At 43.1% G+C, this 14,426-nt stretch overlaps 1 protein-coding gene across 3 annotated transcripts in view; it reads right to left on the reverse strand.

Moving 5' to 3' along the window:
* cfap161 (cilia and flagella associated protein 161) overlaps nt 1-14,426 on the reverse strand; it is a 74,828-nt gene that overhangs the window by 2,180 nt on the left and 58,222 nt on the right. The window contains exons 1-5 of one of the 3 annotated variants that reach the window (XM_033050583.1): nt 10,721-10,831; nt 6,093-6,182; nt 3,041-3,273; nt 1,931-2,012; nt 1,609-1,767 (exon numbers count right to left, since the gene is read on the reverse strand). In XM_033050583.1, coding sequence (XP_032906474.1) covers nt 1,609-1,767; nt 1,931-2,012; nt 3,041-3,273; nt 6,093-6,182; nt 10,721-10,789 — 633 coding nt within the window. In that variant the 5' untranslated portion in view covers nt 10,790-10,831. Of the gene's footprint in view, nt 1-1,608; nt 1,768-1,930; nt 2,013-3,040; nt 3,274-6,092; nt 6,183-10,720; nt 10,832-14,426 lie in introns of those variants that run through there. The other 2 variants (XM_033050584.1, XM_033050585.1) reach the window with 2 other exon arrangements.

Consider the following 14,426-nt stretch of genomic DNA (forward strand, 5'->3'; position numbering starts at 1 on the left):
TGTGACAATAAACTAATCTGAACTGAAGCCAACTCAAATGAGTAGGGCCACGCTAGGTGTAGTGGTTTTGAGTGGCGTAAAGCTGAGCTATTGTTAACGTCCAACCGTGATCTTGGAGAACGGAGACTGTTTGTTGAGTCTTGTGATCTAGTTATTAAGCTCTTATTAGATCTGGATTCCTTGGATTAGGATTCAGCATTGATACAACCACACAGATTGTGCTAAATTTATCAAAGCTCTCCACTGGAACCAAAGAAAATCACATAATTGGAAAATCACTTAACTCACATGAGGTTAAGCTACACATAAAATCACAAAATCAATGGAAACTTGCAACTTCTTTCCCGAGAACCATGTGAGGTCTCAAATGTGCACCAAGGCACACTTAGCAATCTATCAGACACGAACATAATAATTTTACGTCTTGTATTACAGTTCTCATGTTCAATGAACTGCATTTTTTAGACAGAATAATACTTAAAATCCATTAAAGATTCATAAAAATATGTGTCCTTGGCATCCTCATTATGCCTGTAAAAATTCCTTAGCATGTGGCACAGTGGCGCAGCGGTAGAGTTGCTGCCTTACAGCGCCAGAGACCTGGGTTCAATCCTGACTACGGGTGCTGTCCGTACGGAGTTTGTACGTTCTCCCCATGACCGCGTGGGTTTTCTACGAGTGCTCCGGTTTCCTCCCACACTCCAAAGACGTACAGGTTTGTAGGTTAATTGGCTTCTGTTAATTGGCCCTTGTGTCTGGGATATAACTAGTGTATGGGTGATCGCTGGTCGGTGTGTACTCGGTGGGCTGAAGGGCATGTTTCCACACTGTATCTCTAAACTAAACTAATATTTGCCCAGCAGAGATTCTTGATGCCAGGGGAGTATTGAAGAATGCATCGAAGACACAGACATTGCAAAATAAAGGAAATCACTCAATCTTTGGAAATCAACAAAAAACACTAATATTTTATCAAAGACCATCTCTTCTGTAGCACTGAAAGCTTTCAACAGTTATGAGATATATTACATATATGTGCTACATTATTATTCAATGTTATGTTTCCTACAACATTGGAGAAGGCCATTTAGTCCATTGAGTCTATGCTGGCTCTCTGAGCAATAGATAGACACAACAAGCTGGAGTAACTCAGCGGGCCAGGCAGCATATCTAGATAGAAGGAATGGGTGATGTTTCGGGTTGAGACCATTCTTCAGACTTTGTGTCTATCTTTGGTTTAAACCAGCATCTGCAGTTCCTTGCTACACAATCTCATTTCCCCATTTATTTTCCCTTCAGACTATTTTCTCTAATGTACTCACCAACTGATTCTCCCTATCGCACGCCTACATTTGGAATCATTTGCAGCAGCCAATTAGCTATCAAACAGCATGTCTTCATAATGTAGGAAACCCAAACCATCACAGAAGCCGGTGCTAACAGGATCATACCCAGCTGTGAGGTAACACAACTTATCAGGCTAACCTACAGAACTGCTAACCTGGGATTCTTCTACACATTTAATCTAAAGTTTAAACAGTGAACACTTTTACTCTTTATTACAAAGTTAAGCTGAAAGAAGGATTTTCAATGATAAAATGTCCATACTGGTACTGGGTATCCATCGTACTCAAGTCGCATCTGTGGGTCCAGGTACAAGACCTGCCAGCAACTCAGGAAGGAGAGCTGATCTATCAAATTCACTAGTTGCATCCGAGACTTCTTGGCAAATTTTAAAAATAATTGCATATCACTTGTCAGAAATAGCTGGAAGAGAAGAAGCATTTGTATTTCAGTGCAATGATCATGAGACATCATGAAGCAATCACAATTGTTTCCCTCACCTTTTCTTCCAAATATCTAATTGCTTTATTACAAAATATCATGTTATATTTTTGAAACATTATAAAGTGACTGTTTGTATTGTTACCTGTCCTGTAACCCCTTCCAATGTTCTAAGGGTAAAGTTCTGTCCATATCGAAGAGGATCACCTTTGCAACTACCATCAACACTGATAGAAATAAAAGTTAGTGAGTATGTGAAACACAAACAATGTACAAAGTTATCATTAAATCAATAAAAAATAATGTTGCAACTCATTTGATCAATTAGCTTTGGGGTTTAAGTTAAGCTACGCGGCACAGTGGTAGAGTTGCTGCTTTACAGCGCCAGAGACCCAGGTTTGATTCAGTGACTGCGTGGGTTTTCTCCAGGTGCTCCGGTTTCCTCAAACATTCCAAAGACATGCATGTTTGCAGACTGTGCAGGTCTGACATTTCTGTCCCGGGTCTCCTCCACTGTCAGAGTGAGGCCAAACACAAATTGAACGAACAACACCTCATTTTTCGCTTGGACAATTTACAACCCAGCGGTATGGACATTGATTTCTCTTATTTCAAGTAACCCTTGCAATCCCTCTCTCCCCTACACAAGTCAGCCTGCTAGTCCCACTGTCCACATCCCTGTATCCCTTTATTATCACCTCAAGAAAGTGTTTGGATTCAGATTTACAGATCTTTTACACCAGGTTAGCATTGTCAAGATTAGTTTCACTAGTAGAGTGTAACTGGCCTTCATTTGTTGAATGGTCATGGACGATAATGTGCTGTATAACAATATCAATTTATGTTCACCTTTTCCATGTTTACATAGCCATATTCATTCTTTTAACGTGTAAGAAATAACTGCAGATGCTGGTTTAAATCGAAGGTAGACACAAAATGCTGGAGTAACTCAGCGGGACAGGCAGCATCTGTGGAGAGAAGGAATGGGCAACGTTTCGGGTCGAGACCCTTCTTCAGAGTCTATTTACTCTATTTCTCTTCCCAAAGTGGCCTAGCCTGCTGAGTATCTCCAGCACTTTCTGTGCTTTTTGAGATTTCCAGCATCTACAGTTTTTTTTCCACTATGTATTAGTGTAAAGAAAATGTTATATTAAAAACATTGGCTGCTCAGGAAAACAGCCACTTTTGTCATATAAATGCAGAAGGAATGTTATTTACACAAAATTAACACAATGTTATTAAAGACTAGACCTACCTTGTGATAATAAAAGTATTTCTCACGCAAGGGGTTATGTTCGCACTGCCACATACATCACATGGAGAATCAACTTGTTTGCTAGTCATAAATCTGCTTTGATCAATGTTCATTGTCAGTGCCATGGGGGCGCGAAGCGGATCGCTGGGATGATTCTGGTCGCTGCCTGGATTTATAAGTAACACTTGGTCCCCAAAATGAATATGCCCATCAGCATTTTTGGCGAGCTCAGTCTAAAAAAGGCAGAAAAGCAACTATTGGTTAATGCAAGCAATGTTCTCCAATGTGAAATAAAGCTTAAATAATAACCGTCGGGAATTTATTCATTGAAATGTAGAAACACAGAACATAGGAGGAAGAGTAGGCCACTCGGCCCCTTGCACCTGGTCCACCATTCAACACATTCATGGCTGGTCACAGTACCCTCCCTACACTCATTAATCTCTTTGGCACAAGGGCCGTGTCTACCATCTTCTTGGATATATTTAATGATATTTAATGACTTCCACTGCTTTTTGTGATACACAATTCTATAGATTCACCTCTGGAGTTTAATTCAAACAAATGTGCATGGAGTTGAAAGGTCAAATGTAAGGGGAAAATATACAGTTAATGCCAAGACCCTTAATGGCTTTAATGCACAGGGACCAAGTCTATAACTCCCTGAAAGTGGTGACACATGTAAATAGAATGGGAAAGAAGACTTATGGTACGCTTGCCTTTATCGGTCAGGCTGTTGAGCAGAAGGATCAAGAATTTTTGTCGGCACGGCAGGACTGATGTACGAGGAGAGATTAGGTTGGTTCGGCCTCTGACAAGCCTGCACTTGTCTGTCTTGGACCATCTGGGTGCTCACTAAGCTATCTGCACCAAAGATTTGCCAATAGTTCTGGGAATTATCCCAGCCCTTACCAGCCATGTTAAATAGATGGGGAGCAAGAAAGTTTTGTGGAGACTCTGGTTAAAGAACCAAGCTGGGATTTCACCTCCTCTGCTGCTTTGTCAAGCCTGTAGGGCCACCAATGCCAGGCCCTGGACCAGAGACTAAAGATATAACATTCCAACACTGTAACACTATCTTCTGCACTCTGCACTATATTATTTTCTCTCTGCATGATCTGTTGTACTTAAAACAAGGTTTTCACTTTATCACGATACAGATGAGAATCCCAGGATCAGTCAAGAGGGCCACATCAGGCAGGTCTCCTCTGCCCTCAAGTAGAGAGCCAGGTCCATAGAGCCAGATATATTGTACTGGTGGCCACAGATCCATCACAAGGAAATGGACAATACTAGTGGATCCAGGTCAGTCCCTGTATAACTGGATGCAATACTTCAGGGCACAACCATAGCAAGGTGGAAACAAACACCAATGATGTGCAAGTATACCAGAAAGGGGCAATGACTGGAGCAGTCAGGAGATGTCGGGGAGGTAGCCAAATATAATTCAGAAAGCAGTGGAGTGGCAGTGATTGAGTTAGTGAGAAGACAGTGAGTTGCAGAGCAAGAAGCCAATACATGTTTGGCATGTGGTATCTTCCAATCTGGCTCAATATATCTGTATGTCCAGTTAAAATAAGAGTTTTGGATAGTAAATTCATAAAAATGGCACACAATTAGTTTAACTAGTGACTATAAAGTGTAAATATTCACACTGTAGATCGATGTAATTAAAGACATGATGATTCTCACATAAATTTGGGTTTGTCCATGGTGACAAGATTTGCAACCTATATTAATGTTGAATAATCCCTGTGGAATAATTAGACCTTGAAGCCTCAGAAGTTATGATTTAATGAGCTGATTCTATTCAGTTTCTGAGATGGTAGGTGGTAAACAGCAGTATTGATTAAAGAGAATATGGCAATACTGCAGAGAGGGCATCCTGAAAAGGTCAAGGAGTTTACACAGAAGGTGCAATCACACCACAGCTGACTAGTGGGAAGGCTATTGGAGAGCAAATGTATACAAGATTGCAGAGATATGCAAATACACTGACCTCTGATAATGGGAAGGATGTAGGAAGGAACTGCAGATGCTGGTTTAAACCAAACTTAGACACAAAATACTGGAGTAACTCAGCGGGACAGGCAGTGATGCTGATAATGAGGTCTAGTCTGGTATTGAAATAGAACTAAAACTGGCAAGTTTACATCGTTAGAATTTCCTCTTGGGAATAATGGCAACATCATTATCTGTCCCAAACATTACCCATGATAACCCAGAAATAAGGACAAAGATTGGTGGATGTTCAACGATGGAAATATCATTGGCGCTCAGCAGCTAAGACACTCAGAACACAAGGATGAACTGAGGGAAATGGACAGCACCAAGCCACAGGTGGACGGCAGGTACTGCAGGTACAGGCAGGTAGGTAGTAGGCAGCTAGGTAGTAGGCAGCTAGGTAGTAGGCAGCTAGGTAGTAGGCAGCTAGGTAGTAGGCAGCTAGGTAGTAGGCAGCTAGGTACTAGGCAGCTAGGTACTAGGCAGGTAGGTACTAGGCAGGTAGGTAGTAGGCAGGAGCCATAGACATGAAGCTTCTCCGTTTTATAATCTATGCCAGCGGCTTGCAAATGCTGTTTCTGTAGTCAACATTAACTGGAGGGCATTTATAGGTAATTTCATTGCACAGAATTGCAAAGTACTTGCACCTTTTAGAAAAAGATCAGTAAGCTAAATGGCCTTTGATGCACTCTACTTTGTGCTATGAATGTAAGATGAAGCTGTTGTGAGGTAACACAAATCATAACAGGTGCAGAATTTTCCCCAACTGTACAGGTGAAACAGCTGGTTTAAACATTGGCATTGAGTCACGCCTCCCAACCTATAATGCCATGAAAAGGTGACAATATGTAACGGCTCATTTTATCACCTCCACAGCAAATAGATTTGAACAGCTTATTTTAGTTAAAGCAGTCTTGTAGATACAAAGTAAAAATAAATCACCTTGTAATCGTTACAATGACAAAGTCATGATTCTAAAAGTACACTCAATAATTAATGAAAATAGCAGTTAAGATAAATATGGTAATACTTAAACTAGATTGGTCACCTTATTCAGCAGATCATCTTTAAAAGATCCTAGTTTTTGCATCAAAAGCTCGCCACGTTCCTTCCTGTTAATGAAGTCTTTAAGAACATCCTGCAAGATATATTTTACAGAAGCATTTGTGTTCTGTCTTACTTGCCCTATAAATACAACTTCAAGTCACCAGAGACAATTTTTCACGTCATGCCTGAACTTCCATCGCATTGATTGATATGTGGTGGAGCAGTTGTAACATTTGCCCATCCACAACTTCCAACAAGGCATCACATCAAGATAGGGAAATCCATCCTGTTAGTGTACCATTGCTGGAGATGATGAGAGAGATAGTGGGGAGTGGCTGCAGTGGGCCAAAAATCTTTCCAGCATATCCTTTAATGGATGTTATAGATCGTTATCACTTCTTAGGAAGACGTCAGAATGAACTGCAACGTCGAGAATTTGAAGAGCTGAAAACATCCACACAGATTTCTAATGCATCAATGAAAGAGTATTGCAGGCCATCTGAAGGAATATGCAAAAACCTTCAGGACAAGCCAAATCACTGCAGAGAGCAATATAGGTTTAATGACCTCACAAAGATGGCCAAGGTAAGATTCTAGTAAGTTTCATACAGATCCCATAGTTACTGTGTCACAGTATGGTAATCCATTCCTTGAGACTATGCCAAAGTCAAAGCCAATTGGAAAATGAATCAATAGTTTCATTCAGATCCTTATTTCTATCTCTTTTAGAACTTAAGAACACTCAAATTGGCTAACATTGGATGTCACAAGGACTTGTTTGTTTTAGTTGTCGATATGCTTGCATTGCTTATTGGCATGTCAAACATAACATAATGTGAGTACTTTTAAAGACATTCTAAAACCTGGAAAATTGCTCTCTGTCCTTCTAAAGGTATGGGTAGTATGTTTTTACACAACAATTGGATGAAGTTTAATAACTAACAAACAACGGTTGCAACTCTACGTAATGACGCATCTCCACCATGGCCAATTTTAACCCATCATTCACATAAGCAAAGCAATTGATTATAAACTGTTAAGATTACACAGTATTTTTTTAATCAATAAAGCATCAAGACAAAGGTGGTCTGTTACAGGTTTTCATTAGTGGGTCAGCAGTGGAGAGAGTTAGGAGCTTTACATTCCTGGGTATCAACACCTCAGGTGACTTGCCCTGGGCCCAGCACGTACCTGTACATGTAATCACACCTTTACTTTCTTTGTCATGTCCCCGAATACTCTAACAAACTTCTACAGAAGCACTGTAGAAAGTACAGAGTGGTTGTATCACGACAGAATGGATCACCCCTTGCACTACCACCGACTTGTTTTCTAAATGCGTTTTACACCAAAGTCTTGCTTTTTGCAGTCTTTTTCTTATCACAGTCTTGCAGAATTTGTGTAATTTATGTATAATTTTTGTTTCTGTGCGCTGTCTGAGTCTCTGTGCCAGTGATGCTGCTGCAAGCAAGTTTAGCTTAGCGTAGAAACAGGCCCTTCAGCCCACCGAGTCCGCACCAACCAATGATCACCAGTACACTAGTTCTATCCTACATGCTAGGATTTACAGAAGCCAATTAACCTACAAATCTGCACGTCTTTGGAATGTGGGAGGAAACCGGAGCCCCCGGAGAAAACCCTCGCATAGTCACAGGGAGAACGTACTAACTCCACACAGACAGCATAATAAGATGATATTCCAGGTACTTAATCAGCAGAAGAGTCCTCTGAAATTAACTTCCGCCCTCTTTTGTTGCTCAACACAGCTTGCCAGAGGATTGCATATATTATCACCCTGGTATTGAAGTAGTCCCAGAACACTGGAATGCACACAAGGATGTGTGGAAGGTGCCCTAACCTGTATCTTCCAAAGATAGACACAAAATGCTGGAGTAACTCAGCGGGTCGGGCAGCATCTCTGGAGAGAAGGAATGGGTAATATGCGGCCTGTCCCGCTGAGTTACTCCAGTATTTTGTATCTATCTTCAGTGTAAACCAGCATCTGCAGTTCCTTTCTACACTTTTGTCTGTAGCTTCCAAGGTTGGGCCATTTGCACTGACAATTACAGCATTCTGATTCCATATGAGAGGGAAACAAAAGGTTTGGACACGCTAGAGGTAGGAAACATGTTCTCGATGTTGGGGGAGTCCAGAACCAGGGGCCACAGTTTAAGAATAAGGAGTAAGCCATTTAGAACGGAGACGAGGAAACACTTATTCTCACAGAGATTGGTGAGTCTGTGGAATTCTCTGCCTCAGAGGACGGTGGAGGCAGGTTCTCTGGATGCTTTCAAGAGAGAGCTGGATAGGGCTCTTAAAAATAGCGGAGTCAGGGGATATGGGGAGAAGGCAGGAATGGGGTACTGATTGGGGATGAACAGCCATGATCACATTGAATGGCGGTGCTGGCTCGAAGGACCGAATGACCTACTCCTGCACCTATTATCTATTGTCTAGTGTCATACAGGGGTCAGACGATGCCCAGGCACATTGAAGGAGCCTTTAGTTGTAAAGACAATCCAAGGCTTTCATCTGCTTTTACATATTCGTTTACAATATTAGTCTTGGTGATCACTTCCATTATGCACTCCATACATTCCACGTCTGTAGTCCCTTCTACTGTATCCACTATCAGCCACTAACCCCTCCCAATTGTTTCCCAACTGACTTCACCTCTACCCTTCTTCATTATCCAGACCCAAGTATCAACATCCACCCACGACAGTATCAAGCATTTGTTATAAAAATAGCAAAAAACTTCATCTCTCCTACAATCCTCAATCTTTATATAATGTCCTGATGTAAACAACCACTAGATGGGGTCTGTGTACTGAATATTGGGTTCTAATTTCACATTGCTGCATTTGAGGTAATTCAGATTTATAGACCAACAAAAACAAAATATATTAAATGTTTCTATCACAAGGAAACATAAGATGTGGTAAGATTTTTACAGATATGAACAACACCCATGTAAAAATTAGACAGATTAAACATGCTTACTTGATAAGAGTTGTGGAATTATCTCTGTTACAGTGAGAACGGTCGAGATTGCAAGTAAATCAAAATAACTGCAATAGGCAATAAAGTGAGCTTTGGCCTATATATACTGAAGTAATGTCCAGTGAAAGATTTCCACCCAGAGAGTACAAAGGAGCAGCATCCTCTCTAACATTTAATTGAGGAGTCCGGTGGCAATTGTGGGTCAGTTTAACAAGTTATTTACTGGGAAAAGAAACAGTCTTTGTCACAGTAAAGTCTGGGAATATGCTACAGCAATTTGGAACAAAAAAATGTGTTTCATTTGCCATTAGCATGGAAAACAAGCTCCCAGAAAAACCTTCCCAAAGACTCACTCTGAGTGTATGGCCTACTTTCATGGGATTCTTCGCGATGTCACAATTTTACAGCAACTTCGGTACATTCAGTAAAACATCACAAATTGTGCTCTACAGGAAGTCACGCTCAGACATTGATTATGTACGTTACCCAAATTCAAAATATACAATGTATAACTTGGAAAGATGACTATTGACTGAGGTTTTGCATTCCAGTAAGTGCTCTCTTGTTTCTGTAAACAAATATACTAGGAATTTGATGAATTACACATTCACTACTGGGCGTGCCCCCTTTATACATTGCAGCTGGCACACAAACAACTGCTTTCCAAAAGAGCTAAATGAAGTCATTAAGTATTTATTGTTACATCTAACGGTTTGTCCAATATGCTTTCAGTTAAGATTGAATTAAATTTAAAATGTCCCAGAGCTCAAGGTAGACAATTAAGAACAGTATCTTGATACAATGACAATGTAAAAAATATATATTTTTGCATTAGTAAATAAAATATCCCTTTAATTCATTCTGTACAACTCCGTGCCTTATATCCCCACCTTCTTGTTCAATAAGGAGATCCTGCATTTCTTTATCACGGGAAGGAGTGGGAGACGGTGAGTGTGAGAGGGAGGAGGAGGAGGGCGGTGGGGGTGAGGGGGGAATGGTGAGGGGGAGGGGGGTAGGACGGTGAGGGGGGAATGGGTGAGGGGGGAGGTGAAGGAGGGGGGAGGTGAAGGAGGAGGGGGGGGTGAGGGGAAGGAGGGTGGGGGGCGGTGGGGGTGAGGGGGGAATGGTGAGGGGAAGGGGGGAGGGGGGAATGCGTTGTGCGGGGCGAGGGGAGGGGGTGGTAGGACGGTGAGGGGGGAATGGGTGAGGGGGAGGTGAAGGAGGAGGAGGAAGGGGGGGTGAGGGGAAGGAGGGTGGGGGGCGGTGGGGGTGAGGGGGGAATGGGTATGGGGAAGATGAAGGAGGGGGAGGAGGAGGAAGGGGGGTGAGGGGAAGGAGGGTGGGGGGCGGTGGGGGTGAGGGGGGAATGGGTGAGGGGTGAGGAAGGGGAAGAGGATGAGGGGGGAATGGGTGAGGGGGAAGAGGGTGAGGGGGAGGAAGAGGGGGTGAGGGGAGGGGGGTAGGACGGGGAGGAGGGTGAGGGGGGGGATGGGGAGGTGGGTAAGACGGTGAGGGGGAGGGGGAGGGGTGAGGGCGACGTGAGGGGGCTGGGTGGCGAGGGGGGGGGGGGGGGGTATTCCGCTCTAGGTCTAGCCGTGCCCCATGTTTGTCCCTCGGCCTCCTCACCTGATCCAAGGCGATTTCCTCGAACCAGTTGTGGAGCAACACGGACGAGTTGTACGTCCTCTCGCCCATGGCGGCCAAGTGAAGGCCGGGCCCGCGCGTCCCGTCGCCACGGCAACCGGACACGGCGCCCTCTGACCCGCGCCGGCGCTGCCATGGCAACGGGCCTGGTGCTGCAAGGCCTAGTGCAAAGCCTCGGGCCCGGGCAGTGGGATCACTGGGCTACGGCACCCGGGCAGCGGGGTTGGGTGGAACGGCCCGACCGAACGCCCGTCTGAAGAAGGGTCTCCACCCAAAAAGTCAGCTATTCCTTCTCTCCAGAGATGCTGCCTGTCCAGCATTTTGTGTGTATTTTCAATGGAGACCAGCACCTGCAGTTCCTCTCTGTACACACACACACAGTGATTGTCTTGCCTGCTATCCGGTCACATCATCCATACATGCTCAAACCATACAGACTATGGTGTTACAGCTACAGTGAAAGTGCAGATATGAACGGGTATTGTTGTTTCAACATTGATTTCAGCCCCACCCCCAATGTATAATATTGTACATTATCCAAGTGTATTGCATTTACGGCCTCGTGCTGCTGCAAGTAAGAATTTTATTGTTAAGAATGTGTAAACATGGACCTACAGATGCTGGTTAATACCAAAAGGTTAAAGTATCATTCATTGAAAAGGACACAGAGTGCTGGAGTAACTCAGCGGGTCAGGCAACATCTGTGGAGAACATGGATAGGTGACGTTTTGGGTCGGGTGCCTCTTTAGACTGATTCTTGCTGGGAAAGGGGATTGGTAGGACAAAGGGTGGCAGGTAAGAGGTGGATACTCGCTCTCTCGATTGTATCCATCCATTACCTGTCAGGCTTTGTCCTGCCTCTCCCTCTTCCACCAGAACTTTATTGTTCCCTAATTGGTGCAAATGATAATTAGACATTCTTGACTCTTAAAAGGGCCACAGAATTGTAGATTGGGGATTGGGAAATCATCTTTATTATCTATACATGCATGGTTGTAGAATGAGGGCAGGAGTGTCAGTGTCCGTTCTTGTTACTGGGTGAGACTGGCAATGGTTTCAGGAGTGTGACTACGTTCTGTTAAACCCAGCAGCTGAGGGGATTGGAACAAACAACGAGCTGCTAGAGGAACTCGACAGGTCAGGCAGCACCTGTGGAAGCAAAGGTATAGTTGCTGTTTGTTCTTCCCGCTCAGTAATCAGCTTTTGGAATTTCTCCAGATTTTTGTGTCCATCTTTGGTTTAAAGCATCATCTGCAGTTCCTTCCTACAGCATTTGTCGGATTATGAGGTGCACATAAGTTTTTTGTTAAAAGTCAATTTTGGTTTATTGGCCTGTATTGTGCTGTAGTTCTATATAAGCTAGAAGCTTAACAGGAATTTGGCATCTGTTACTCCAGCATAACAATGTCCTTGCCTTTGCGTATTTTGACACCAACACAAAATGCTGGAAGTACTCAACAGGTCAGGCAGCATCAATGGATGGAGAAATGGTTAACATTTCAGGTTCCTGGTCTTTAAAGACAGAAAAAAAGTTAGAAATCAAATGTGCTTTAAGTTCAAGGAAGCAAATGTGGTCACCTCCCTTTCATGAATGTTCCCTTGTTTTCTCCACCCTTCTTCCTCTGGACTTTAAAACACATTTGATTCCTCATTTTCCAGTTCTGATCAAATCTGAAACATTAACTTTGTTTTTCTTACAATGAATGCTGTCTGACCTGCTATCTGTAGAACTTTTTGTTTTTATTTCGTATTTCCCATTTTTTCTTTGCCCGATATGTTGATGCATTTGAGAATAACCTAAGGGAGCATAAGCTAAATTTGCCGATGTTACAGAGATGCAGAAATAGAGGAACGCAGTGGTTCATACACAAAGTGACCACCTCCTTGTAAATGAGTCAAGGCAAGAGTGTTTAATTATCATATGTACCGACAATGGAACAGTGAAATTCTTACTTGCAGCAACAAACTATAGGCAAACTTTAGGAGGGGAGGAACACCCTTGTCCCCTGTCTCCATCAATGGCGTGGATGTGCAGTTTACCAGGGAAACAGTAAACTGGACTGGACCAGGAACGCTGAGGCCCTGTCCAAGAAGGGACAGAACCAGCTGTACTTTTTGAGAAGGCTCCACTCCTACAAAGTCTGCAGATGTTCTACCAATCGGAGGTAGCCAGTGCCATCATCTTCACTGCCGTGTGCTGGGGCAGTAGGGCGAAGGCCGCGGATGCCAATAGGATCAACAAACTCATCAGAAACGCTGGTTCCGTCCTGGGGGTGGAGTTGCATTCATGGGAGTTGGTCTTGGAGGGGAGGATGCTTCTCAAACTGCGGAGCATCCTGGACAATACAGCTCACCCCCTCCATGACACACTGATCAACCTGAGGAGCACCTTCAGCAACAGACTGGTACAACCAAGATGCAGGACAAAACGCCACAGGAGATCCTTCTTCCCTGTGGGTATCAAACTTTACAACTCTTCCCCCTTCTGTCGTGGGGTAGACTGAGACTGACTCCCCTCCCTCCCTCCCCAATCTTTGCACATCCCCCAAACCTTTCCACTCGTCACTTTAATTTCATGTTTCATATATTTTGTGTTTTTGACTGATGGCAGATCAATTTCCCTCCTGGGATAAATAAAGTTCTATCATATCGTATCATAAAACAGGCACAATATCATAACACACATAGATAATGTGTAATAAAAATTCAAATAAATTAACAACCCCAATACTAGTGCAAAAAAACCCCCAACGTCCTTTGTGCAACCGAACACAGTCCACAGTTCATCAGTTCAAGTATAGTTCATGTATTGTTCAAGAGCCTGATGGTTGTTGGGAAGAAACTATTCTTGAACCTGGTGGTCACAGTTTTCATACCCCTATGCATTCTTCCCGATGGTAGAAGAGAAATGAGAGTGTGGCCAGGGCAGTGTGGGACTGATGCCGGCTGCCTTTTTGAATCAGTGCTTCCTATAGATATTGCTTAAAGGACCAAACAAGCCAGCTGGTTACAAGCCTGGACTGATCAGCAATCTGATCCAGGTGTTGACACAGAATTCAAGCAGCAAATAATTTATAAGAATAAGAAGGAACTGCAATGACATCTACACAGTTCCATGAAGGTTTAAAAGGAAAACAGCTGATAGACTGTTTGCCATGGCATGAGCATCCAAACATAGGGGCCACAGTCACAGGGTGACAGATTGGTCAGTTTGGACTGAGATCAGAGTAAATGGCCTCACCCTGATGATTATGTCATGGGGAACACTGTGTACAAGACTGTGATGGATTGATTTTGGGCACGATGGGACTAGGGGACTGGGTGTGGAAATGAAGATAAACCATGCTAAAGAATGGGGGAATATGCATGATGCCTACTCCTGATCATATTGTTTTATTGGCCACATGTTTTCATGAAGTCAAAGCAGAACATATAATTCCCTTAGTTCTTCGTTATTTAACCTGATTAACTTCAAGTGATTAGATATCAATGAAACTGAAATAAAGCAGGAATAAAGTGGTGTTAGTTTTCCACCCGCAATTGAAAGGCAGGAAATCTTCCTTTATTGTTCAAGATCTGATAGAGTGGGCAATGACCTTTGCATTTTAAAAAAAACGTCAGTATATGTGGATGGATTGAAGGAAAAGTGATATTCTGTGAGCTCCGTGCGATCAAACTGAATGAGGAC

This window comes from Amblyraja radiata, chromosome 34 (assembly GCF_010909765.2).
Source record: "Amblyraja radiata isolate CabotCenter1 chromosome 34, sAmbRad1.1.pri, whole genome shotgun sequence".
Classification (NCBI taxonomy): Eukaryota; Metazoa; Chordata; class Chondrichthyes; order Rajiformes; family Rajidae; genus Amblyraja; species Amblyraja radiata.